Source organism: Bufo gargarizans, chromosome 2 (genome assembly GCF_014858855.1).
Source record: "Bufo gargarizans isolate SCDJY-AF-19 chromosome 2, ASM1485885v1, whole genome shotgun sequence".
NCBI lineage: Eukaryota > Metazoa > Chordata > Amphibia > Anura > Bufonidae > Bufo > Bufo gargarizans.
In genome coordinates this window covers 618,963,736-618,991,022 of record NC_058081.1, presented here as the reverse complement: position 1 = coordinate 618,991,022, position 27,287 = coordinate 618,963,736, and the positions used below count along the sequence as shown (strand labels likewise).

Below are 27,287 nucleotides of genomic sequence, written 5' to 3'. Positions count from 1 at the left end.
GACACAAGAGTTGACAATGGATTCCAGTACCTACAAGCTCTATCACAAAGACTGCTTTGATTCCAGAGAACATCTCGACGCTTACTTCTCAGATAAAGATGACATGGTCTTTGGGGAGGATTCCTTGTTATTTCCAATAGAACAGCTTAGAAAAACTTTTGCATCGGGTATGTATTTTTTGTGTTTATTTGTATGTGTTGCTATACTTTTAACTATAAAACAGTGTTCATCCCTACAACACAGTATCTCATTATTAACCCTACTGTCCATGAAGAGACATGTACCTACAGCTTCAGATTTTTTTTTTTATATGATATATGTGTATATGATTATAGTATTATATAGTATTTTGACCATTATATTTAGAGATGAGCTAATCGAAGCCGACAAAGTGGAATTCTATCCGAATTTAAGGAAAGATTTGATTCGCACCATAGCCAAATTTCCTCATGCTTCGTAGTAACGAATCAGGTTTGTTCCTAAAATGGCTGTTGCATGTGTGAGGACATAGAAAAAGGAACTCTGGGAAAGCGTGATCACCCATAATGCCGTGCATGCAGCCAATCAGCAGCCAGCCCCTGTGATGTCACAGCCCTATAAATAACCTCAGCCATCTTGGATTCTGCCATTTATAATTGTACTTAGTGCAGGGAGAGACATCAGCAGGTGCTAGGGACAGTGTTAGAAAAAACATTATTGTGCTAAAACAACGATTTAAAAGTGCAGGGAAAGATTATTCAAACTGTAGGGAAAGGATAGGGAGGAATCATTCCACAGAATTTCTGTTGAACAGGGTTTAATAGGAACAATTCTATTACACCTTTCTGCACTGACTGGGCACCCAAATTGCCATTATACAGCTCTGTAATTCAAGCAAACCGTTCTTATTAGGGTGCAAGTGCTTTTTAATACAGGAATTAACAGGGTTTATTTTAAGGAAATATTTCTACATCTTATTTCCCCCTGTGCGGTGCAGTTATATGGTCTAAAGCATTTTTTGGCTTGTAATAGTGGGAAAAAAGGGCTTATTAGCCATTGGGTGGTGAAGTGATAAAATTACAGTCCTTTTTGTCGTGTATTAGTGGTAAAAGTAAAATATATTTGCCTGTCAGCTGTGCAGTTATATGTTCTAAAGCCCTTTTTCTCGTGTAAGCTATAGGAAATTTGGCTTCACTTTTATTATCTTTATTAAGCAAAGAAGCAGAGGCACGGTGAATACATTATAGAGAATTAATTCTTAAGCCGTAGAGAAAATCAATAGCTGCTGAAGTGTGACTGTGTTCCCCATAATAAATATTCATTACTCATCCAACTCTACTGTCCATAGTTTTTCTTTTTCTTTTTTTTTTTATGCGTCTGTGATGGATTTAGCAAATAATTCAGAAATGCTTATTTAGGAAGTGGGTGGGGGGAGCCTGTGAATTAGTGAAAGCAGCATTTTTTTAACTGATGAGTTGTGTTAAACGGTTTCTGATACAGTCTGTGCTGTGGTTCTATTGATTTTGCATAATTGTGTAAAGATCGGTGAGTAGTGACCATATAAATGAATTGATTTTAAAAAATAGTAGGTAAACTAAACGCAAACTGAACAAACTTTTTTAGGAGTATGGAATATAATTGGGGGAAAAATATCACAGTTCAGCCATATCAACTAAAGGGAACAAGTGAAAACCTTGGTCCTAGTATCGGATGAAGAATATATTTTACTAGAGTTATTTTTCCTACTCTGTAATCTTCAGAAACTTGGAAAACTTGTATAGAAAAATGAAGGATTAAACTAGACCTTTCAATTTTAGGGGATGTTACTTTTAAATTTTCTATTATCTAGCAATTGGTGTTTTGCTGCTTTGTTACATAGTTACATAGTTATTATGATTGAAAAAAAGACATAAGTCAATCAAGTTCAACCAAGGAATAGGTGGGGACGCGAATCCCAGAAGGAAGTGAGACTCAGATTTCTAGACATTTTCATTAGTGTAACACCACGCTAGGGGGCATTACCTCCTTTTGCGCCCCTTCACTATCTTTAATGTTTGATCCTGTGTCATCATGTGTATTTACTTCCATGTCCTGCACAATGTATGCTTGTATTTTCCTTGTAAATGACTGTATAAGTGAAATGTGCCTGACTTACCAGCAGATGGCGGCAATCTTAGCAGAGCTAGAGCACCGTGACAAGTGCAGGCCATAATACCTAAAGGGACATTTTAGGCAACCCTTACAGCATTCTGGCATTCCTACACCTGGGTACCACCAGTACCATTTACTTAGGGGGACCTAGTCCCTTGTTGCTGAAATGCAACTAGCGTCACAACAAACTTTTAACCCTTATAATATCTTTTTTTTTTTTTAAGTCTATATTTATTATTCTCACTAAGTGTATCACAAATGTACCTGCCCCGACGACATGAAGTCTATTGAAATATATAAACATCTTAAAGGGACCCTCTGGCCGACTCGTCTCACCCATGGGGTGCTGCATAAACATTAATGTCATTTACTTTTAAGAATTCATCTAAACCCTTTTTGAAACTGTCCACTGTTCCTGCTGTGACCACGTCCTGAGGAAATCTATTTTACATATTCACAGTTCTTACAGTAATGAAGTTTTGACGCTTCTGGAGACTGAACGTATTCTTCTCCAGTCGGAGGCAGTGCCCCCTTGTCTTTTGAAGGCAGTTTTTCACCGTATTTTTTGTATGGCCCATTTATATATTTGTATAGGTTAATCATGTCTGACCTTAGACATCTCTTCTCAAGACTAAATACATTTAATTCCTTTAATCTTTCTTCATAACTAAGACCCTCCATGCCTCTTATCAGTTTAGTCGCTTTCCTCTTTACTTTTTCCAGCTGCAGTGCATCCTTTCTATGGACTGGTGCCCAGAACTGAACTACATATTCCAGATGAGGTCGCAGCAATGCAAGTGGTAATATATTACATCTCTGCCCCGCAAGTCCATGTCTTGTTTAATGCATGACAATATCCCGGTAGCTTTAGAAGGAGCTGATTGACATCGTATGCTGTTATTTAATCTTCCTTCTACAAGGACACCCAAATTCTTCTTTATAAGTAACTCTCCCAGTGTTACATCCACTAGGACATATGATGTACGGAGATTATTACTACCAAGATGCATAACTTTACATTTATCCACACTGAACCTCCTTTGCCAAGTTGATGCCCAATCACTCAGAGTGTTAAAGTCAGCTTGTAGCTTATGGACATCTTTCATAGACTGCACAGTACTACATAGCTTAGTGTCATCTGCAAAAATCGAAATTGTGCTATTAATCCTGTCCTCGATATCATTTATAAAAAATTTTAATAATAGAGGATCCTGAGTTTACAAGCACCGCTTTTGAAAAACTAGAACTTATTTTCCAGCATCTACTGTTCACTGAAAGACATCTGTTCTTAAACAAAATGAGACAACAATTACTTTACACTCTGGTTACCACTAATGACAAGTACTGTATATTGATATTTTTCAACTGAACACATGTCTAAAGGCCACTTAGAGAAATTATACCATAGCCAGTTGAATCTGCCATCTTTTATGGAACTGATGAACTGTCTAAAGTTTATGGGGAGCTCTTGACTTCCCCCTAACATATAAAGTTGGGGCAAAAAAGGAACAGGCACTTTGAATTTAAAAGCTCAATACCCTATAAGCTATAGCAATCTGGTTGTAGCTTCCTCCCTACTGAAAATGCATCGCTGACAGCTATTAAAGAGGTATAAGTGTCTTCACTAAAATCTAGAGAATCCTGCCATAGTGTTGTGTTGATTGGGAGTTGCTAAAAGGGGAAAAACAGAAGAAGAAAAATTTGAAAATAAAGATCACACAGATGGCAAAGTATGTATTTCTGCCAGTAAATGGCATAAAAATGAGATTCCATGAGTGCCAATGATCTAGGTGCACAGGTTCCCCCAGCCATCCAACTTATCGGCTTACTGGCTCTCAGTCAGATGAGAGCTGGATTTGAATGTTTCATAGTGCACAAGGCTGCCATAGTAAAGTATGCCGATTGTACCTGTCTTATGGATAGGTTGTTGGCATGCAGCCTTGGAATAATTGTCTTTTTATTATAGGTAATGAAATTGCCTGTGCAATATCTGCATATTATGTTTCAGAATTTTCCAATTTGCAATTGTAAATTGGAATGTTGCCTATGCTGCTCATTGCTAGTGTATACACCCAAAAAAAAAAAAAAACATTTGCATAGACGAGTTTCTTATTCATTTTAAAGGGTGGGTAAAACTCCATCAGTTCCTACTCAGCAGGTAGGCAAGATATGGGATTAAAATGTATAAGATATGCAAGAGTATCTCTGAGAACACCCACGGGTTCTGGGTTTGCAAAGGAAGGGACAGGATTTCAACCTCTATGTGGATAAATATTACACAAGTATTCTACTGTTTATGTCTCTAACTACCAGAGATACTGTAGGTTGTGGCACGGTATTAAAAACAAAACATAGAGGCCTCCTTAGATCCCTGCATGGGCAACCACTTAAAACACGACAGCAGGACTCTCCTAAATAAGAACATGGTGGTGGTTAAGTACAAAAACTAGAGGAATGTCCCTGTACTGATTACAGTTCATATTAACACCAGCTCCAAGTCGTCATCACTGATTCCGTCAATACTCCTGCCAAGCATGATAATCTTTTGCACTATTCTCTACTTATTCTGCAGCCAGCCAGAACCTCAGGGGCAACACATGAGGTGCACGGTGGGCCGATGAGGGGCCTAATAATAACACAGTTCATTGGTTTATTCACTGTTAGCAGAAAGCCTCCCTGGGCCGGCAGCACCGTGGTGAGGAAGACAGCACAAAATTCTCTGGGGCACACTCTGCAGTAGGGAAACACCAGCCTAGATGGAGGTTGAGGTGCCCTTGATGGCAGTGGTATTTAGTGTGCTTGTGGTGGCTGGGTCCCTTGGTGTTATTAGTCGTGACACCAGTACCGTTAATGGTGGTACAACCAGTTGTAGTAGTGTGGAAGAATAAAGTAGACAGTGGTAGGATACAACTCACAACTTTTATTGAGGTTGGTTCCAGTTGCGGCATATACATCCAGACAGAATACAGTCTTTTGCAATTTAGAGGAATTCTGTTGATCCACTGTTAATAGGTTTGGCTGGGTTTAACTTAGTTTGAAGGTCCTTTTTAAACCAGTAGAATTGGGTAAGGTTGCCTGTAATACCTATTGGTATGCTTAGTCCTATTATTTCTGTTTCTTCCAAGACCTTAAACAGGTAGCTAATCTTTATTCTTCAATATATGATGAGGCTGCCTATAGCTAGATTGTCGTCCACCATGTGCAAAGGTGCCCATTAGGCCTTTAGTAGTGACTGTTATCACTGATGTCTCTCTTTAGCTTGGTTTTCTTCCAGGGACGCAAACACTATCCTCTGGTTGTAGGATGTAGGAACTAATAGGATCACAGGAGGAAAACGCTCTCCTGCGCCACATACCTTGGCTCTCATTTTTTCTTTTTTATTCTTTATTGAAAAATGTGCTGACATTACATATGATAGTAAGTAACATGGTACAGAAAAGTTACCCTCTTCTCAGATACATTATAGGTATGACAATACATATAAAGATCTATAGCAATACTTTAATGATATTCCTAACGTGACACTCTCAAAAGGTCTGTACTGTTAGGAAAAATGTACCCATTCTTTATTTTAGCTGCAGCTTCAGACACGGAATATGAGGCTTCTATAGAGTTAGAACTTTCTGAAAGAGAACCAAAGTGCCCATGTACGTTTAAAAGTGTCATGTCTGTTATTCTCCCAAGAGGCTAATTCCTCAAATCTGTATAATTGGTCTATTTTGGATGTCCACTGGGATATGGATGGGGTGTCCTCCGAAAGCCAGTATTTGGGAACTAGTAGTCGCGCTTCATCGAGGAGATGGTTAAACAATGAGGAATGTTTTCCTTAGTAGTGGAGGTATATATACCCACTACCTCATTTCTTCATCTGACTTCACCTACTAATCTGTGGTGTGTAGCTTCAGCTTAACAACTGGCTCTGCCCCTCTCATCTCTTTACTTGTCTCTACCTTCCTTCACTACTTCACTTAGGCCTGACTTAAGTATTTATATGACCTAAGTGCTATCCCCATCTAGTTGTGGGATGTATAAATGACACCAGACCAGCCTATGAACAGGGATACAACAGGTGTTGTAATACAAAATGACATGCAATGTGATAATGCAGTTTCACAGTAAGTTAGCAGTTCCCATGTGTCGTGCGTGGGACGCTGCAATTCTAGTGGATGCTTCTGCAGAGTTTAATACAGTAGACCACAAACTCCTCCTCACCATAATCCACTCAATTGGCCTTAAGGACACTGCTTTCTTCTGGTTCTCTTTCTATCTCTTTGTCCGCTTCTTTAGAGTATCTTTCACTGGCTCTACTTCTTCTCCTCTTCCTCTTGATGTTGGGGTCCTCTACTCTTTTCTCTCTACACAGCCCCCATCAGACAGATTATCAGTAAATTGGTCTTTTAGGACCATCTCTATGCCTACGACACCCACATATACACTTCATCCCCTGATATCACCCGTGCTTTACTACAAAACACCAGTTATTGTCTCTAACATCATGTCCTCTCTGTATCTAAAACTAAACCTGTCCAAAACTGAACTTCTTGTCTTTACAACATCTACTAGCTCACCTAAAATTGATATTTCAATTTCGGTCTGCAGTACTGTCATAACTCCTGGGCAACACACCCGCTGTCTTGGGTCATGTTTGACTCTAATCTTTTCTTTGTTCTCCATATACAATCACTTGCACACTCTTGTTGTCTGCACCTCAAGAACATCTCCAGAATCTGCCCTTTTCTTACGCTGGAAACGGCCAAAACTCTCGTTGCCTTGATACATTCTCGTCTTGACTACTGTAATCCATTACTAATTGGTCTCTCTCTTACTAAACTCTACTCCCTTCAGTCTGTCTGCAGCCAGGCTTATCTACACTGTATATGTCCACCCGCTATACTGATGCCACTAGCCTGAGCCAGTCACTTCACTGGTTGCCCTTTGTAGAGGGAAGGAGTATTATGCAAATATATGTATATATGCCTTTTAATATATACATATATATGTATATATATATATATATATATATATATATATATATTGGCCCTGTATGACCAGTATGGGCCCTGGTATGTGTAATATATACAGGTCCTTCAAAAAAAATTAGCATATTGTGATAAAGTTCATTATTTTCTGTAATGTACTGATAAACATTAGACTTTCATATATTTTAGATTCATTACACACAACCTGAAGTAGTTCAAGCCTTTTATTGTTTTAATATAGATGATTTTGGCATACAGCTCATGATATATACATATATATATATATATATATATATATATATATATACAAAAAAATTCCACAGCACCTCCAAGGCGTAAAAAAGTAGAAAAAGCTTTATTCACCAGACCCGCAACGTTTCGATCCGCTACCTGGGATCTTTCTCAAGCAGTGACAGTGCATTGTGCATATTTATCCAACTTCACATAGTAAACAATAATCATATTAATCACATTAATCACATATATATTATATATAAATGTGTGCATGCCTTTTATATCACACATCTGTATATATATATATATATATATATATATATAAGCAGTACAGAGCAAAAGTTTGGACACACCTTCTCATTCAAGAGTTTTCTTTATTTTCATGATTATGAAAATTGTAGATTCACACTGAAGGCATCAAAACTATGAATTAACTCATGTGGAATTATATACATAACAAAAAAGTGTGAAACAACTGAAAATATGTCATATTCTAGGTTCTTCAAAGTAGCCACCTTTTGCTTTGATTAATGCTTTGCACACTCTTGGCATTCTCTTGATGAGCTTCAAGAGGTAGTCACCTGAAATGGTTTTCACTTCACAGGTGTGCCCTGTCAGGTTTAATAAGTGGGATTTCTTGCCTTATAAATGGGGTTGGGACCATCAGTTGCGTTGTGGAGAAGTCAGGTGGATACACAGCTGATAGTCCTACTGAATAGACTGTTAGAATTTGTATTATGGCAAGAAAAAAGCAGCTAAGTAAAGAAAAATGAGTAGCCATCATTACTTTAAGAAATGTGCCTAGCATAGATGTATTTCTATAGAATAAATGACCACCTAATTGTATTATTATTCGGGGGTATAATATCTTTATATTATATAGATTCTAGTGTATTATACTGTGCCTTGTATTTATCAGTAGAAAATAATCCTTGGGAAACACAGTCCTCACCCCTGACCACCAGTACCAGGTAGCGCCCTGTCAGTACATGGAGGCCTCCCCTCTCCGCAACGCTGCTCCGCTGCGTACTGGTGCTTATTTTGACACTAGGGCTGGGTTCACATTCTATTTTTGCCATCCATTTAATGCATACCAAAAATGTCTGCTTTAACAGATGCCTCAGACTGATGTTTTACAGTGGCGTCCGTTCACCATACAGTTCCATGGTAGAAAAAAAAAAAAATGTTAATGTATGCATTTATTTAATGGACTCTGCAGGATACAAAAACGTGGAGTGCTGCACATTTGTATACATCAAACCAATAGGAAATAAAACATTTCTAGGCTCCAGCAGGGCAAATTATTTTGAGAGTTTCCCTTACATATTTGAAAAATAGCTTTTTATAAAATTCTACTGAACCAAAATGATTATTTAACTTATGTATAGGGAGCTCGCAGTATAGGGATTATTAGTAAACCAAAAAAAAATAATATACGGTTTAGTGGGCTGACAGAAGCCCTTTAAGAGCAAGGAGTACATCATTGCTTGCTTGGTGTATTATACAGCTTAGTATCTTTCTTTCTCTTCTGTTATGGTCCACTAGTCCACGCTTTAATATGGCTTCCTAAACTGCTTTAGGAAACCTTAAAGTGTGGATGTGCCTTTCGAGTTCCAAAGAGATTATAGATGATAGTTAAGTGTCCCCGCAAAAGGTAAGTTTATGATCTGTGTATTTTTCAAGAGGGCCAAATGTGGAAAAACAACGTTAATAATAATAACACCACCAAATCTACAAGAACATTTAAAGATGTTGCTGCTGTCCTTATTTTTGGACATTTGGAAATTCATGTTTGTATATTTTCTGGAATATAGATGTAATGTAGACACATAGACAGTAAGTAATTGTTAATCCACGGGTTTTTACAGATATGTTAGAAATTTCAATATTTAGAATTTTTTTTTTGCAGGTCATATTATAGGAGATATCTTGATTGACCTCAGCATTGGTTCTATACCTCATCATCTGTATTCCTCCTGTGAGTTTTTCAAAGACATCATAGTGCTCAAGGCCAGTGACCGATGCATCATGGAGCTGAAAAGATGGGTGGACGCACGTACAGGAGCATTTGATTGGAACCATGCAGCAAAACTTCATGTAGACACAGAAGGAAGCAGGTAAAGGATTTGTCCACATATTGGGGGAAACCTACTGTCATTCTCGTAATTTCTACTGTACAAAATATATGAAGCAGATTTAGAAAATTTTTAGGCAGTATATCTTTATCTACTTTATTCTTGCACTGCTACTCTGTTTCAGTTCAAATTTAGTCAGTGGGGAAGATTTATCAAAGTGGTGTAAAGTAGACCTGGCTTAGTTGTCCATAGCAACCAATCAGATTCTTCCTTTAATTTTCCATAGCTCCTTTGGAAAATGAAAGGTGGAATCTGATTGGTTGCTATTGGCTTTACACCACTTTGATAAATATCCCCCAGTATTCTCACCCATAGGTACCAGCATAACAATGGGTTCTGCTGAAGGGAAGCAATATAACTAGTGTTGAGCGAATCAAAGCATCCAAAGTGGAATTCAATCTGAGGTTTAGGAAAAATTAGATTCGCCATGAATCCAAATTTCCTCTTGCTTCGTGGTAATAAATATTTTTTTCTAAAATGGTTGCTGCGGCCAGGATACTACTGTTGGCCCGACGGTCCTGCGTCAACACATGTAGGAATTTTACACACAACTAGGTGGTTTATCTGTCCGAACAACAGAAGTGGAGCAGGAGGAGCACGAGGGTGACAACGAAAACAACACTTGACAGACCATGGCAGTATGCAGTAAAGATGGAGGCAGGGAGGCCCTTTGAGTCTCTTGCACGAATGGCCAGATGCGGTGGCATACATAGAGAAGTAAGTGCCCCAGAGCAAGGATCAAACCAGGCCCCCACACTGGACTGAAGGGTTTCTGCCTAAACCCTTTTCAATGACCCTTGAGCCATTTTTCCTCTCCCTCATTTGCTAAAAGTTATTCCTTTAGAGGGTAGAGTCCTGACCAAGTTTTCACCTCTAGTAGAAGAGGAGATAATCCCAACTATGACTCTTGCCCTTGGCCCCATAGCAGTCACCTGGTCTGCCGCTATGGTAGTTAAGTTCCTGGCCAGATGGATGCTTTCATGTTTATGTAGTGACACTGACATTGTCAGGACTCGGCAGAGGGATGACTACTGGCTGTCCACATGGCTAGATCCTCGCTACTGGTCAAAAATGGGGGCATTTAGACCTTCTAAGAGGGATGCAAAAATGGACTACTATATAGACATGCTATATAGTCAGTTGGTTGATGTCTACTAGTTTTGATTGGAAATATTCTAATCGCGAATTTTTATTGCAAATATCGGCACTTCGAGAATTCGTGAAGATGTAGAATATAGTGCTATGTCTTTGTAATCGTGAATATTCTAGATTTATTTTTTTCCATCAGTAACCTCCCTTCTTGCTTGTGGGCCAATGAGAAGGCTGCAATATCTTTTTCAGAGCTTAGCAACATCCCTAGCAACCAATAGGAAAGTTGCCTGCCTCTTTACTATATAAGAAACTCCCCAGCAGCCATTTTCTGCAGTTGTTTTTTTTTTTTTTTTCTGGGGAGAGAGAGCAGTGGCATTGCTGTGCTCTGTGCTTTCATCTGGATCCTATTCCTTATCCAATTACTAGATAGTTAGTTAGCTCATATATACATAATACAGATAGTTAGTGCGAGATAGTCAGTGTAGGTTAGACCGTGTTATAGTGTAGCTGATAGTGCAGGGTGTTAGGTAATGTGATAGGAATTACTGTTTCTCTGCTGTCCATACATACATGCTACAGACATAGTCCTGTGATGTCACAACAATACTTAGTGCACCAATCAGTAATATCTACTCAGACCTGATGAAATGTGAATTTGCATATATTGCACAAAAAATATGCGCATCATTAGTGCTGATTTGCGCAATCGCGAAAATAATGACTGGAGAACACGACTTCTAGAATTTCAGACTAATGCCTACAAGCACCATCACCCATCCTCACTAAGGTCTGACTGGAGGAACCCTCTGCACTCATACTCCAATGTCATGACTGGGGTGGGGGGCAGGAGCAGTACCGGCTACAAACGCAGCATCTTCAGTCTGGATTCAGGAGATGCAGCAGATCCTCAAGCAGCAGGTGGCAGCATACTTGGACTGCACCCTGTCACCCATGATTCAAGATGAATTATACATGAAAAATTAAAGTGTGGCCGCAACTGGCCAAGATTGCTATGGGCATGCTTTCCTGCCCGGCCATAATCGTGGCATGAGAGCAGGTGTTCAGTGCTGCAGGGGGATGAATCAGGTGTGGATCAACCAGGATTTCCAGACGCCGATGCCTGATGCAACAGAATAAATCATTCTTTGATGACTAATGATCATACTGTAGTGTGCTGCCACACCGTTATAGTCTGCAAAATGGGCCATCGCTACTGGCCACATCCTGCAGCCACTATTCTGAAGTTGCCACCCGCCTGATACTACTCGCCTGATACCTCTACTGCCATACTTACAATTTAACTTCTTGGCCTACTAATATGTACATGTTATTATTTTTTTAAAGGATAAGCATGCCAATGGGCCTTGTTATCTCACAGCTTTATTTGGATTTTGCTATTACTGTGATCTGCCACCATCTTGTGCTGTATGCTGCTGCTGCTGCCCCTCCTCCCCAATCTGTTATGGGGCCACTATTGTCCTCCTTACTGCCACTGCTGTTGATTAGGGATGAGCGAACTCGAACTGTATAGTTCGGGTTTGTACCGAATTTTGGGGTGTCCGTGACACGGACCCGAACCCGTACATTTTCGTAAAAGTCCGGGTTCGGGTTCGGTGTTCGTCGCTTTCTTGGCGCTTTCGTGACGCTTTCTTGGCGCTTTTTGAAAGGCTGCAAAGCAGCCAATCAACAAGCGTCATACTACTTGCCCCAAGAGGCCGTCACAGCCATGCCTACTATTGGCATGGCTGTGATTGGCCAGAGCACAATGTGACCAAGCCTCTATTTAAGCTGGAGTCACATAGCGCCGCCCGTCACTCTGCTCTGATTAGCGTAGGGAGAGGTTGCGGCTGCGACAGTAGGGCGAGATTAGGCAGATTAACTCCTCCAAAGGACTTGATTAATCGATCGATCTGCAGCTGTGCATCATTAAGCTGCTGAAATTCAATTGCTCACTGTTTTTAGGCTGCCCAGACCGTTTGTCAGTCACTTTTTTCTGGGGTGATCGGCGGCCATTTTGTGTCTTGTGCGGTGCTGCGACCAAGTGCATCCAAGCTGCGACCAAGTGACTTTAACCCTCAATGGTGTGGTTGTTTTTTGGCTAAAGCCTACATCAGGGTGAAGCTGTCACACCAAGTGCATTTAACCAGCAATAGTCTGTTTATTTTTTGGCCATATACTACATCAGGGGCAAGCTGCGCCTGTCACCAAGTGCATTTAACCCTCAGTAGTGTGGTTGGTCAAGCTGTCACACCAAGTGCATTTAACCAGCAATAGTCTGTTCATTTTTTGGCCATATACTACATCAGGGGCAAGCTGCGCCCGTCACCAAGTGCATTTAACCCTCAATGGTGTGGTTGTTTTTTGGCTAAAGCCTACATCAGGGTGAAGCTGTCACACCAAGTGCATTTAACCAGCAATAGTCTGTTCATTTTTTGGCCATATACTACATCAGGGGCAAGCTGCGCCCGTCACCAAGTGCATTTAACCCTCAGTAGTGTGGTTGGTCAAGCTGTCACACCAAGTGCATTTAACCAGCAATAGTGTGGTTATTTTTTGGCCATATCCCAGTCTAATTCTGTCACTAAATCCATACCGGTCACCCAGCGCCTAAATACTAGGCCTCAAATTTATATCCCGCTAAATCTGTCGTTACCGCTGTACTGGTGTGGCTGGGCAAGTTATTTAGTGTCCGTTAAAGCACATTTTTTGTTCTGGGTTGAAATACAATTCCCAATTTAGCAATTTCATAATTTAGTGGTTTCTGCTATATCAGAGCTATTTGAAATCTATCCCTAAAAGGGTATATAATATTCAAGGTGCACATAGGGTCATTCAGAATAACTTCACACACACGCTACTGTGCATTTCCAAGTCTAATTCTGTTAGTAAATCCATACCGGTCACCCAGCGCCTAAATACTAGGCCTCAAATTTATATCCCGCTAAATCTGTCGTTACCGCTGTCCTGTTGTGGATGGGCAAGTTATTTAGTGTCCGTCAAAGCATATTTTTTGTTCTGGGTTGAAATACAATTCCCAATTTAGCAATTTCATAATTGAGTGGTTTCTGCTATATCAGAGCTATTTGAAATCTATCCCTAAAAGGGTATATAATATTCAAGGTGCAGATAGGGTCATTCAGAATAACTTCACACACACGCTACTGTGCATTTCCAAGTCTAATTCTGTTAGTAAATCCATACCGGTCACCCAGCGCCTAAATACTAGGCCTCAAATTTATATCCCGCTAAATCTGTCGTTACCGCTGTCCTGTTGTGGATGGGCAAGTTTTTTAGTGTCCGTCAAAGCACATTTTTTGTTCTGGGTTGAAATACATTTCCCAATTTAGCAATTTCATAATTTAGTGGTTTCTGCTATATCAGAGCTATTTGAAATCTATCCCTAAAAGGGTATAAAATATTCAAGGTGCACATAGGGTCATTCAGAATAACTTCACACACACGCTACTGTGCATTTCCAAGTCTAATTCTGTTAGTAAATCCATACCGGTCACCCAGCGCCTAAATACTAGGCCTCAAATTTATATCCCGCTAAATCTGTCGTTACCGCTGTCCTGTTGTGGATGGGCAAGTTTTTTAGTGTCCGTCAAAGCACATTTTTTGTTCTGGGTTGAAATACAATTCCCAATTTAGCAATTTCATAATTTAGTGGTTTCTGCTATATCAGAGCTATTTGAAATCTATCCCTAAAAGGGTATATAATATTCAAGGTGCACATAGGGTCATTCAGAATAACTTCACACACACGCTACTGTGCATTTCCAAGTCTAATTCTGTTAGTAAATCTATACCGGTCACCCAGCGCCTAAATACTAGGCCTCAAATTTATATCCCGCTAAATCTGTCGTTACCGCTGTCCTGTTGTGGATGGGCAAGTTATTTAGTGTCCGTCAAAGCACATTTTTTGTTCTGGGTTGAAATACAATTCCCAATTTAGCAATTTCATAATTTAGTGGTTTCTGCTATATCAGAGCTATTTGAAATCTATCCCTAAAAGGGTATATAATATTCAAGGTGCACATAGGGTCATTCAGAATAACTTCACACACACGCTACTATGCATTTCCAAGTCTAATTCTGTCACTAAATCCATACCGGTCACCCAGCGCCTAAATACTAGGCCTCAAATTTATATCCCGCTAAATCTGTCGTTACCGCTGTCCTGTTGTGGATGGGCAAGTTATTTAGTGTCCGTCAAAGCACATTTTTTGTTCTGGGTTGAAATACAATTCCTAATTTAGCAATTTCATAATTTAGTGGTTTCTGCTATATCAGAGCTATTTGAAATCTATCCCTAAAAGGGTATATAATTTTCAAGGTGCACAATGGGTCATTCAGAATAACTTCACACACACGCTACTGTGCATTTCCAAGTCTAATTCTGTCACTAAATCCATACCGGTCACCCAGCGCCTAAATACTAGGCCTCAAATTTATATTCAGCTGAATTTGAATACAATACATTGGGCCAAATAATATTTTTGTTGTTGTGGTGAACCATAACAATGAGGAAAACATCTAGTAAGGGACGCGGACGTGGACATGGTCGTGGTGGTGTTAGTGGACCCTCTGGTGCTGGGAGAGGACGTGGCCGTTCTGCCACATCCACACGTCCTAGTGTACCAACTACCTCAGGTCCCAGTAGCTGCCAGAATTTACAGCGATATATGGTGGGGCCCAATGCCGTTCTAAGGATGGTAAGGCCTGAGCAGGTACAGGCCTTAGTCAATTGGGTGGCCGACAGTGGATCCAGCACGTTCACATTATCTCCCACCCAGTCTTCTGCAGAAAGCGCACAGATGGCGCCTGAAAACCAACCCCATCAGTCTGTCACATCACCCCCATGCATACCAGGGAAACTGTCTCAGCCTCAAGTTATGCAGCAGTCTCTTATGCTGTTTGAAGACTCTGCTGGCAGGGTTTCCTAAGGGCATCCACCTAGCCCTTCCCCAGCGGTGAAAGACATAGAATGCACTGACGCACAACCACTTATGTTTCCTGATGATGAGGACATGGGAATACCACCTCAGCATGTCTCTGATGATGACGAAACACAGGTGCCAACTGCTGCGTCTTTCTGCAGTGTGCAGACTGAACAGGAGGTCAGGGATCAAGACTGGGTGGAAGACGATGCAGGGGACGATGAGGTCCTAGACCCCACATGGAATGAAGGTCGTGCCACTGACTTTCACAGTTCGGAGGAAGAGGCAGTGGTGAGACCGAGCCAATAGCGTAGCAAAAGAGGGAGCAGTGGGCAAAAGCAGAACACCCGCCGCCAAGAGACTCCGCCTGCTACTGACCACCGCCATCTGGGACCGAGCACCCCAAAGGCAGCTTCAAGGAGTTCCCTGGCATGGCACTTCTTCAAACAATGTGCTGACGACAAGACCCGAGTGGTTTGCACGCTGTGCCATCAGAGCCTGAAGCGAGGCATTAACGTTCTGAACCTGAGCACAACCTGCATGACCAGGCACCTGCATGCAAAACATGAACTGCAGTGGAGTAAACACCTTAAAACCAAGGAAGCTACTCAGGCTCCCCCTGCTACCTCTTCTGCTGCTGCCGCCTCGGCCTCTTCTGCTGCTGCCGCCTCTGCCTCCTCCTCCGCCTCTGGAGGAACGTTGGCACCTGCCGCCCAGCAAGAAGGGGATGTACCACCAACACCACCACCACCTCCGTCACCAAGCGTCTTAACCATGTCACACGCCAGCGTTCAGCTCTCCATCTCACAAACATTTGAGAGAAAGCGTAAATTCCCACCTAGCCACCCTCGATCCCTGGCCCTGAATGCCAGCATTTCTAAACTACTGGCCTATGAAATGCTGTCATTTAGGCTGGTGGACACAGACAGCTTCAAACAGCTCATGTCGCTTGCTGTCCCACAGTATGTTGTTCCCAGCCGGCACTACTTCTCCAAGAGAGCCGTGCCTTCCCTGCACAACCAAGTATCCGATAAAATCAAGTGTGCACTGCGCAACGCCATCTGTAGCAAGGTCCACCTAACCACAGATACGTGGACCAGTAAGCACGGCCAGGGACGCTATATCTCCCTAACTGCACACTGGGTAAATGTAGTGGCAGCTGGGCCCCAGGCGGAGAGCTGTTTGGCGCACGTCCTTCCGCCGCCAAGGATCGCAGGGCAACATTCTTTGCCTCCTGTTGCCACCTCCTCCTTCTCGGCTTCCTCCTCCTCTTCTTCCACCTGCTCATCCAGTCAGCCACACACCTTCACCACCAACTTCAGCACAGCCCGGGGTAAACGTCAGCAGGCCATTCTGAAACTCATATGTTTGGGGGACAGGCCCCACACCGCACAGGAGTTGTGGCGGGGTATAGAACAACAGACCGACGAGTGGTTGCTGCCGGTGAGCCTCAAGCCTGGCCTGGTGGTGTGTGATAATGGGCGAAATCTCGTTGCAGCTCTGGGACTAGCCAATTTGACGCACATCCCTTGCTTGGCGCATGTGCTGAATTTGGTGGTGCAGAAGTTCATTCACAACTACCCCGACATGTCAGAGCTGCTGCATAAAGTGCGGGCCGTCTGTTCGCGCTTCCGGCGTTCACATCCTGCTGCTGCTCGCCTGTCTGCGCTACAGCGTAACTTCGGCCTTCCCGCTCACCGCCTCATATGCGACGTGCCCACCAGGTGCAACTCCACCTTGCACATGCTGGACAGACTGTGCGAGCAGCAGCAGGCCATAGTGGAGTTTCAGCTGCAGCACGCACGGGTCAGTCGCACTACAGAACAGCACCACTTCACCACCAATGACTGGGCCTCCATGCGAGACCTGTGTGCCCTGTTGCGCTGTTTCGAGTACTCCACCAACATGGCCAGTGGCGATGACGCTGTTATCAGCGTTACAATACCACTTCTATGTCTCCTTGAGAAAACACTTAGGGCGATGATAGAAGAGGAGGTGGCCCAGGAGGAGGAGGAGGAGGAGGAGGAAGAGGGGTCATTTTTAGCACTTTCAGGCCAGTCTCTTCGAAGTGACTCAGAGGGAGGTTTTTGGCAACAGCAGAGGCCAGGTACAAATGTGGCCAGCCAGGGCCCACTACTGGAGGACGAGGAGGACGAGGATGAGGAGGAGGTGGAGGAGGATGAGGATGAAGCATGGTCACAGCGGGGTGGCACCCAACGCAGCTCGGGTCCATCACTGGTGCGTGGCTAGGGGAAAGGCAGGACGATGATGATACGCCTCCCACAGAGGACAGCTTGTCCTTACCCCTGGGCAGCCTGGCACACATGAGCGATTACATGCTGCAGTGCCTGCGCAACGACAGCAGAGTTGCCCACATTTTAACCTGTGCGGACTACTGGGTTGCCACCCTGCTGGATCCACGCTACAAAGACAATGTGCCCACTTTACTTCCTGCACTGGAGCGTGATAGGAAGATGCGCGAGTACAAGCGCACGTTGGTAGACGCGCTACTGAGAGCATTCCCAAATGTCACAGGGAAACAAGTGGAAGCCCAAGGCCAAGGCAGAGGAGGAGCAAGAGGTCGCCAAGGCAGCTGTGTCACGGCCAGCTCCTCTGAGGGCAGGGTTAGCATGGCAGAGATGTGGAAAACTTTTGTCAACACGCCACAGCTAACTGCACCACCACCTGATACGCAACGTGTTAGCAGGAGGCAACATTTCACTAACATGGTGGAACAGTACGTGTGCACACCCCTCCACGTACTGACTGATGGTTCGGCCCCATTCAACTTCTGGGTCTCTAAATTGTCCACGTGGCCAGAGCTAGCCTTTTATGCCTTGGAGGTGCTGGCCTGCCCGGCGGCCAGCGTTTTGTCTGAACGTGTATTCAGCACGGCAGGGGGCGTCATTACAGACAAACGCGGCCGCCTGTCTACAGCCAATGTGGACAAGCTGACGTTCATAAAAATGAACCAGGCAAGGATCCCACATGACCTGTCCGTCCCTTGTCCAGATTAGACATTAACTACCTCCCCTTAACCATATATTATTGGACTCCAGGGCACTTCCTCATTCAATCTTATTTTTATTTTCATTTTACCATTATATTGCGAGGCTACCCAAAGTTGAAAGAACTTCTCCTCTGTCTGGGTGCCAGGGCCTAAATATATGCCAATGGACTGTTCCAATGTTGGGTGACGTGAAGCCTGATTCTCTGCTATGACATGCATACTAATTCTCTGCTGACATGAAGCCAGATCCTCTGTTACGGGACCTCTCTCCTCTGCCTGGGTGCTGGGCCTAAATATCTGACAATGGACTGTTGCATTGGAGGCTGACGTGAAGCCTGATTCTCTGCTATGACATGCAGACTAATTCTCTGCTGACATGAAGCCAGATTGTCTGTTACGGGACCTCTCTCCTCTGCCTGGGTGCTGGGCCTAAATTTATGAAAATGGACTCTTACAGTGGTGGGTGACGTGAAGCCTGATTCTCTGCTATGACATGAAGACTGATTCTCTGCTGACATGAAGCCAGATTGTCTGTTACGGGACCTCTCTCCTCTGCCTGGGTGCTGGGCCTAAATTTAAGAAAATGGACAGTTGCAGTGGTGGGTGACGTGAAGCCTGATTCTCTGCTATGATATGAAGACTGATTCTCTGCTGACATGAAGCCAGTTCCTCTGTTACGGGACCTCTCTCCTCTGCCTGGGTGCTGGGCCTAAATATCTGACAATGGACTGTTGCATTGGTGGCTGACGTGAAGCCTGATTCTCTGCTATGACATGCAGACTAATTCTCTGCTGACATGAAGCCAGATTGTCTGTTACAGGACCTCTCTCCTCTGCCTTGGTGCTGGGCCTAAATTTATGAAAATGGACTGTTGCATTGGTGGCTGACGTGAAGCCTGATTCTCTGCTATGACATGCAGACTAATTCTCTGCTGACATGAAGCCAGATTGTCTGTTACGGGACCTCTCTCCTCTGCCTGGGTGCTGGGCCTAAATTTATGAAAATGGACTGTTGCAGTGGTGGGTGACGTGAAGCCTGATTCTCTGCTATGATATGAAGACTGATTCTCTGCTGACATGAAGCCAGATCCTCTGTTACGGGACCTCTCTCCTCTGCCTGGGTGCTGGGCCTAAATAGCTGACAATGGACTGTTGCATTGGTGGCTGACGTGAAGCCTGATTCTCTGCTATGACATGCAGACTAATTCTCTGCTGACATGAAGCCAGATTGTCTGTTACGGGACCTCTCTCCTCTGCCTGGGTGCTGGGCCTAAATTTATGAAAATGGACTGTTGCAGTGGTGGGTGACGTGAAGCCTGATTCTCTGCTATGACATGAAGACTGATTCTCTGCTGACATGAAGCCAGATTGTCTGTTACGGGACCTCTCTCCTCTGCCTGGGTGCTGGGCCTAAATTTATGAAAATGGACTGTTGCAGTGGTGGGTGACGTGAAGCCTGATTCTCTGCTATGATATGAAGACTGATTCTCTGCTGACATGAAGCCAGATCCTCTGTTACGGGACCTCTCTCCTCTGCCTGGGTGCTGGGCCTAAATATCTGACAATGGACTGTTGCATTGGTGGCTGACGTGAAGCCTGATTCTCTGCTATGACATGCAGACTAATTCTCTGCTGACATGAAGCCAGATTGTCTGTTACGGGACATCTCTCCTCTGCCTGGGTGCTGGGCCTAAATTTATGAAAATGGACTCTTACAGTGGTGGGTGACGTGAAGCCTGATTCTCTGCTATGACATGAAGACTGATTCTCTGCTGACATGAAGCCAGATTGTCTGTTACGGGACCTCTCTCCTCTGCCTGGGTGCTGGGCCTAAATTTATGAAAATGGACTGTTGCAGTGGTGGGTGACGTGAAGCCTGATTCTCTGCTATGACATGAAGACTGATTCTCTGCTGACATGAAGCCAGATTGTCTGTTACGGGACCTCTCTCCTCTGCCTGGGTGCTGGGCCTAAATTTATGAAAATGGACTGTTGCAGTGGTGGGTGACGTGAAGCCTGATTCTCTGCTATGATATGAAGACTGATTCTCTGCTGACATGAAGCCAGATCCTCTGTTACGGGACCTCTCTCCTCTGCCTGGGTGCTGGGCCTAAATATCTGACAATGGACTGTTGCATTGGTGGGTGACGTGAAGCCTGATTCTCTGCTATGACATGCAGACTAATTCTCTGCTGACATGAAGCCAGATTGTCTGTTACGGGACCTCTCTCCTCTGCCTGGGTGCTGGGCCTAAATTTATGAAAATGGACTGTTGCAGTGGTGGGTGACGTGAAGCCTGATACTCTGCTATGACATGAAGACTGATTCTCTGCTGACATGAAGCCAGATTGTCTGTTACGGGACCTCTCTCCTCTGCCTGGGTGCTGGGCCTAAATTTATGAAAATGGACTGTTGCAGTGGTGGGTGACGTGAAGCCTGATTCTCTGCTATGATATGAAGACTGATTCTCTGCTGACATGAAGCCAGATCCTCTGTTACGGGACCTCTCTCCTCTGCCTGGGTGCTGGGCCTAAATATCTGACAATGGACTGTTGCATTGGTGGCTGACGTGAAGCCTGATTCTCTGCTATGACATGCAGACTAATTCTCTGCTGACATGAAGCCAGATTGTCTGTTACGGGACCTCTCTCCTCTGCCTGGGTGCTGGGCCTAAATTTATGAAAATGGACTCTTACAGTGGTGGGTGACGTGAAGCCTGATTCTCTGCTATGACATGAAGACTGATTCTCTGCTGACATGAAGCCAGATTGTCTGTTACGGGACCTCTCTCCTCTGCCTGGGTGCTGGGCCTAAATTTATGAAAATGGACTGTTGCAGTGGTGGGTGACGTGAAGCCTGATTCTCTGCTATGATATGAAGACTGATTCTCTGCTGACATGAAGCCAGATTCTCTGTTACGGGACCTCTCTCCTCTGCCTGGGTGCTGGGCCTAAATATCTGACAATGGACTGTTGCATTGGTGGCTGACGTGAAGCCTGTTTCTCTGCTATGACATGCAGACTAATTCTCTGCTGACATGAAGCCAGATTGTCTGTTATGGGACCTCTCTCCTCTGCCTGGGTGCTGGGCCTAAATTTATGAAAATGGACTCTTACAGTGGTGGGTGACGTGAAGCCTGATTCTCTGCTATGACATGAAGACTGATTCTCTGCTGACATGAAGCCAGATTGTCTGTTACGGGACCTCTCTCCTCTGCCTGGGTGCTGTGCCTAAATTTATGAAAATGGACTGTTGCAGTGGTGGGTGACGTGAAGCCTGATTCTCTGCTATGATATGAAGACTGATTCTCTGCTGACATGAAGCCAGATTCTCTGTTACGGGACCTCTCTCCTCTGCCTGGGTGCCAGGGCCTAAATATCTGAGAATGGACTGTTCCAGTGGTGGGTGACGGGAAGCCAGATTCTCTGCTATGGGACCTCTCTCCAATTGATTTTGGTTAATTTTTATTTATTTAATTTTTATTTTAATTAATTTCCCTATCCACATTTGTTTGCAGGGGATTTACCTACATGTTGCTGCCTTTTGCAGCCCTCTAGCCCTTTCCTGGGCTGTTTTACAGCCGTTTTAGTGCCGAAAAGTTCGGGTCCCCATTGACTTCAATGGGGTTCGGGTTCGGGACGAAGTTCGAATCGGGTTCGGATCCCGAACCCGAACATTTTTCGGGAAGTTCGGCCGAACTTCTCGAACCCGAACATCCAGGTGTTCGCTCAACTCTACTGTTGATCCCTATCCCCACTCTGTTATGGGGCCACTATTGTCCCAGTTACTGCCACTGCATTTGGCCCTCATCCCCACTCTTTTATGGGGCCACTATTGTCCCAGTTACTGCCACTGCTGTTGGCCCTCATCCCCACTCTTTTATTTGGCCACTATTGTCCCAGTTACTGCCACTGCTGTTGATCCCTATCCTCAATCTGTTATACGGCCGCTATAGTCCCAGTTACTGCCACTGCTGTTGGCCCTCATCCCCACTCTGTTATGGGGCCACTATTGTCCCAGTTACTGCCACTGCTGTTGGCCCTAATCCCCACTCTGTTATGGGGCCACTATTGTCCCAGTTACTGTCACTGCTGTTGGCCCTCATGCCCACTCTGTTATGGGGCCACTATTGTCCCGGTTACTGCCACTGCTGTTGGCCCTCATCCCCACTCTGTTATGGGTACACTATTGTCCCTGTTTGTCCATGTTACATTGCCGTTTATTTTTCTGTTCTTCTTAGGCTACTTTCACACTAGTGTTTTTCCTGGATCCGGCAGGGTTCAGCAAAAACACTTCCATTACTGATAATACAACCATCTGCATCCGTTATGAACGGATTCGTTTGTATTATCTTTAACATTGCCAAGACGGATCCGTCATGAACTCAATTGAAAGTCAATGGAGGATGGATCCGTTTTCTATTCTGGCAGATTGTGGCAGAGAAAACTGATCCGTTCCAATTGACTTGCATTGGGGGTCATGGCAGATTCGTCTTGCTCTGCATCCCAGGACGGAAAGCAAACTACAACATTTTGCAGTTTGCTGTCCAGTATGGTAAAGCAACGAAACTGAATGCATTTTGGAGCATTCCGTTCTGTTCAGTTCAGTTTTGTCCCCATTGACAATGAATGGGGACAAAACTGAAGCTTTTTTTCCGGTATCGAGCCCCTATGACGGATCTCAATACAGGAAAACTAAAACGCTAGTGTGAAAGTAGCAGAAGTAACAGAAAAAAATAAAATAATGAAAAGATCCTGCATTTTGAGCTTCTGTACGTCCTCTTTCACACAGTCAGTATTTAGTCATAATTTTTTAGGCCAAAAGCAGGAGTGGGTTCAAGACAGATGAGATGCAAATATTTCCATTACATTTTATCTTTGTTTTGGACCCACTCCATTTTTTGGCTTACAAATACTGATGCAAAATACTGACTAAATAGTGACCATGTGAAAAAGGCCATTTAAGTCCTGCATGCATTCCCAAAAAATATTTCAGACATAAATGGCCAAAGCTGATGCAAATTGAGCATAAGTACATAAGCCATGCATGGATTCAAGTCTATCCCTTGGACTAGAAAACAAGAATTCATATTTAAAAGGGTTGACTCATCTGGACATTTTTTGCATAGCCACAAGATATGCCTTAAATGTTTAGCTCCTATCTCAAGAACAGGACCCCACCATATGCATGCATTGTGCATTGCTCTCTCCATTTAGTACTACAGTACTTCCAAATATAACCGAGTAAGGCTACTTTTACACTGGCGTTTTGGCTTCAGTTTGTGAGATCCTTTCAGGGATTTTACAAGCGATCCAAAACGGATCAGTCTTGCCCTTAATGCATTCTGAATGGATAAGGATCCACTCAGAATGCATCAGTTTGAGCCAAACAGATCCGTCCTGACACACAATGTAAGTCAACGGAGACTGATCCGTATTCACTGACACAATATGGCACAATAGAAAACAGATCTGTCCCCAATTGACTTTCAAAGGTGTTCAAGACAGATCCATTTTGGCTATGTTAAAGATAATACAAACGGATCCATTCTGAACGGATGCATGCGGTTGCATTATCTGAACGGATGCGTTTGTGCAGATCCATGACGGATCCGCACCAAACGCGAGTGTCAAAGTAGCCTAAGCATACCCAGCTATTTTCAGAAGTGCCATAGCAGTTAGAAAGAAACATACAAGAGCGGCTATGACTCCATTTGGGGCAATGTACACGAGGTCCTATTCTAGTGATAGGTGTGGTTTCAAAAGGAAGAACCCGCACATATTGGACATTTATGGCATATCATGTGCATATGCCCTAAATGTACAGATGGGAATAACCATTTAACTACTTAAATGATGTCCTATTAATTTTGGCTCTGGGCTATTAAATATCTTATTTTCTCACATTTTTTGCAGTGATGAATTACAAGAGAAGAATGAAAAATTGAAATCAGCAATTCATCAAATAGTAAAATGTGACCTTGAGAAGCCAAATATCACAGGTCTGATAGTCTTACCACCAGCAGATTGTGTCATCAGCGCTTGGCTCCTGGATGTTGTCTGCAAAGAGAAAGAAGATTACATCAGATATCTCTCGAAGTTCTCAGGTTTACTAAAACCTGAAGGATACCTCATATTAATTGGGGTTGTAGATGCAACATTTTTCCAAATTAAGGACGACATGTTCCATATATTCAACTATGATGAGAGGTTTGCCAGGGAGGCTGTAGAGGGAGCAGGCTTTGTTATTGATTGTTGTCAGGTTAAGGAAAGAACAGCTGTTAGTGACCTTACTGACTATAAGGGCATAATATTCATTGCAGCTCACAAGGGGCAGTAGAGCTGAGTAGAAACTTACAATTTAAGGAATCGAAATAAACCACTTTTATGGCGTATATCTTGTGCAGATTCTATGTTTCTATGTTTCTGTCGCACGCCTTGTGACAGAATCTGCAACTTCTTCCCCATTTATACCAGGTCTCAAAAAGTGGGCATGGTGTGGGTAGGAAGGCCAGCCTGTCTCATTTATCATTTTCTATGCCTGGTTCAGGCATAGAAAATGGTTTAAATGTAAGACTGCAAGGAAACTGCATTACTTTTAGAATCAGGCGGTGGATAGGACGAAATTATGTAGAGGCTATGCTCCTAATGCCTCATTCACATTTCAGTGTTTTGGTCAGTGATTTTCATCAGTGATTGTACGCGAAAACCAGGTGCGGCTCTAAACACAGAACAGGTGCAGATCTTTTCCTTAGGCCTCATTCAGACAACCATATAAATGGGTCGGCATCTGTTCCGCAATTTTGTGGAAGGGGTGCGGACCAATTTATTTCAATGGGGCCACAAAAGATGAGGACAGCACCGTGTGCAGTCCACATCCGTAGTTCTGTTCCGCTGTCCCGCAAAACAGATAAAGCATGTCCTACTGCAGACAAGAATAGGCATTTCTATCATAGTGTTGGCCATGTGGGGTCCGCAAAATTCGGAACGCACACGGTCGGTATCCTTTTTTTGTGAATGTGCAATTTGCGGAACTTAAAACACTACGGCCGTATGAATCAGCCCTTATACCTTATACAGTCAGGTCCATAAATATTGGGACATTGACACAATTCTAACATTTTTGGCTCTATACACCACCACAATGCATTTGAAATGAAACAAACAAGATGTGATTTAACTGCAGACTGTCAGCTTTAATTTGAGGGTATTTACATCCAAATCAGGTGAACGGTGCAGGAATTACAACAGTTTGCATATGTGCCTCCTACATGTTAAGGGACCAAAAGTAATGGGACAGAATAATAATCATGAATAGAAAACGTTCACTTTTTAATACTTGGTTGCAAATCCTTTGCAGTCAATTACAGCCTGAAGTGTGGAACGCATAGACATCACCAGACGCTAGGTTTCATCCCTGGTGATGCTCTGCCAGGTCTCTACTGCAACTGTCTTCAGTTCCTGCTTGTTCTTGGGGCATTTTCCCTTCAGTTTTGTCTTCGGCAAGTGAAATGCATGCTCAACCGGATTCAGGTCAGGTGATTGACTTGGCCATTGCATAACATTCCAAATCTTTCCCTTACTCTTTGGTTGCTTTTGCAGTATGCTTTGGGCCATTGTCCATCTGCACTGTGAAGCGCCGTCCAATGAGTTCTGAAGCATTTGGCTGAATATGAGCAGATAATATTGCCCAAAACCCTTCAGAATTCATCCTGCTACTTTTGTCAGCAGTCACATCATCAATAAATACAAGAGAACCAGTTCCATTGGCAGCCATACATGCCCACGCCATGACACTACCACCACCATGCTTCACTGATGAGGTGGTATGCTTAAGATCATGAGCAGTTCCTTTCCTTCTACATACTCTTCTCTTTCCATCACTCTGGTACAAGGTGATCTTGGTCTCGTCTGTTCATAGGTTGTTCCAGAACTGTGAAGGTTTTTTTAGATGTCGTTTGGCAAACTCTAATCTGGCCTTCCTGTTTTTGAGGCTCACCAATGATTTACATCTTGTGGTGAACCCTCTGTATTCACTCTGGTAAAAGTCTTCTCTTGATTGCTGACTTTGACACACATACACCTACCTCCTGGAGAGTGTTCTTGATCTGGCCAACTGTTGTGAAGGGTGTTTTCTTCTCCAGGGAAAGAATTCTTCGGTCATCCACCACAATTGTTTTCTGAGGTCTTCCGGGTCTTTTGGTGTTGCTGAGCTCAACGATGCGTTCTTTCTTTTTAAGAATGTTCCAAGCATTTGTTTTGACCATGCCTAATGTTTTTCCTATGTCTCTGATGGGTTTGTTTTGTTTTTTCAGCCTAATGATGGCTTGCTTCACTGTTAGTAACAGCTCTTTGGATCTCATCTTGAGAGTAGACAGCAACAGATTCCAAATGCAAATAGCACACTTGAAATGAACTCTGGACCTTTTATCTGCTCATTGTAATTGGGATAATCAGGGAATAACACACACCTGGCCATGGAACAGCTGAGAAGCCAACTGTCCCATTACTTTTGGTTCCTTAACAAGTGGGAGGCACATATGCGAACTGTTGTAATTCCTACACATTTCTCCCGATTTGGATGTAAATATCCTCAAATTAAAGCTGACAGTCTGCAGTTAAAGCACAACTTGTTTGTTTCATTTCAAATCCATTGTGGTGGTGTATAGAGCCAGAAAATGTTACAATTGTGTTGATGTCCCAATATTTATGGACCTGGCTGTATCTGTGGAGGTTCCAATCCTTGTTTTGGCTCACATTCACTGATGG

At 43.4% G+C, this 27,287-nt stretch overlaps 1 protein-coding gene across 1 annotated transcript; it reads left to right on the top strand.

The window, feature by feature from the left end:
• Nucleotides 1–24,883, top strand: LOC122926831 (nicotinamide N-methyltransferase-like). The gene is made up of 3 exons (XM_044278335.1): nucleotides 1–167; nucleotides 9,253–9,460; nucleotides 24,435–24,883. The coding sequence occupies exons 1-3, from the start codon at nucleotides 17–19 to the stop codon at nucleotides 24,856–24,858; spliced, it is 783 nt and encodes a 260-aa protein (XP_044134270.1). The 5' UTR covers nucleotides 1–16; the 3' UTR covers nucleotides 24,859–24,883.
• Nucleotides 24,884–27,287: the final 2,404 nt, after the last annotated feature.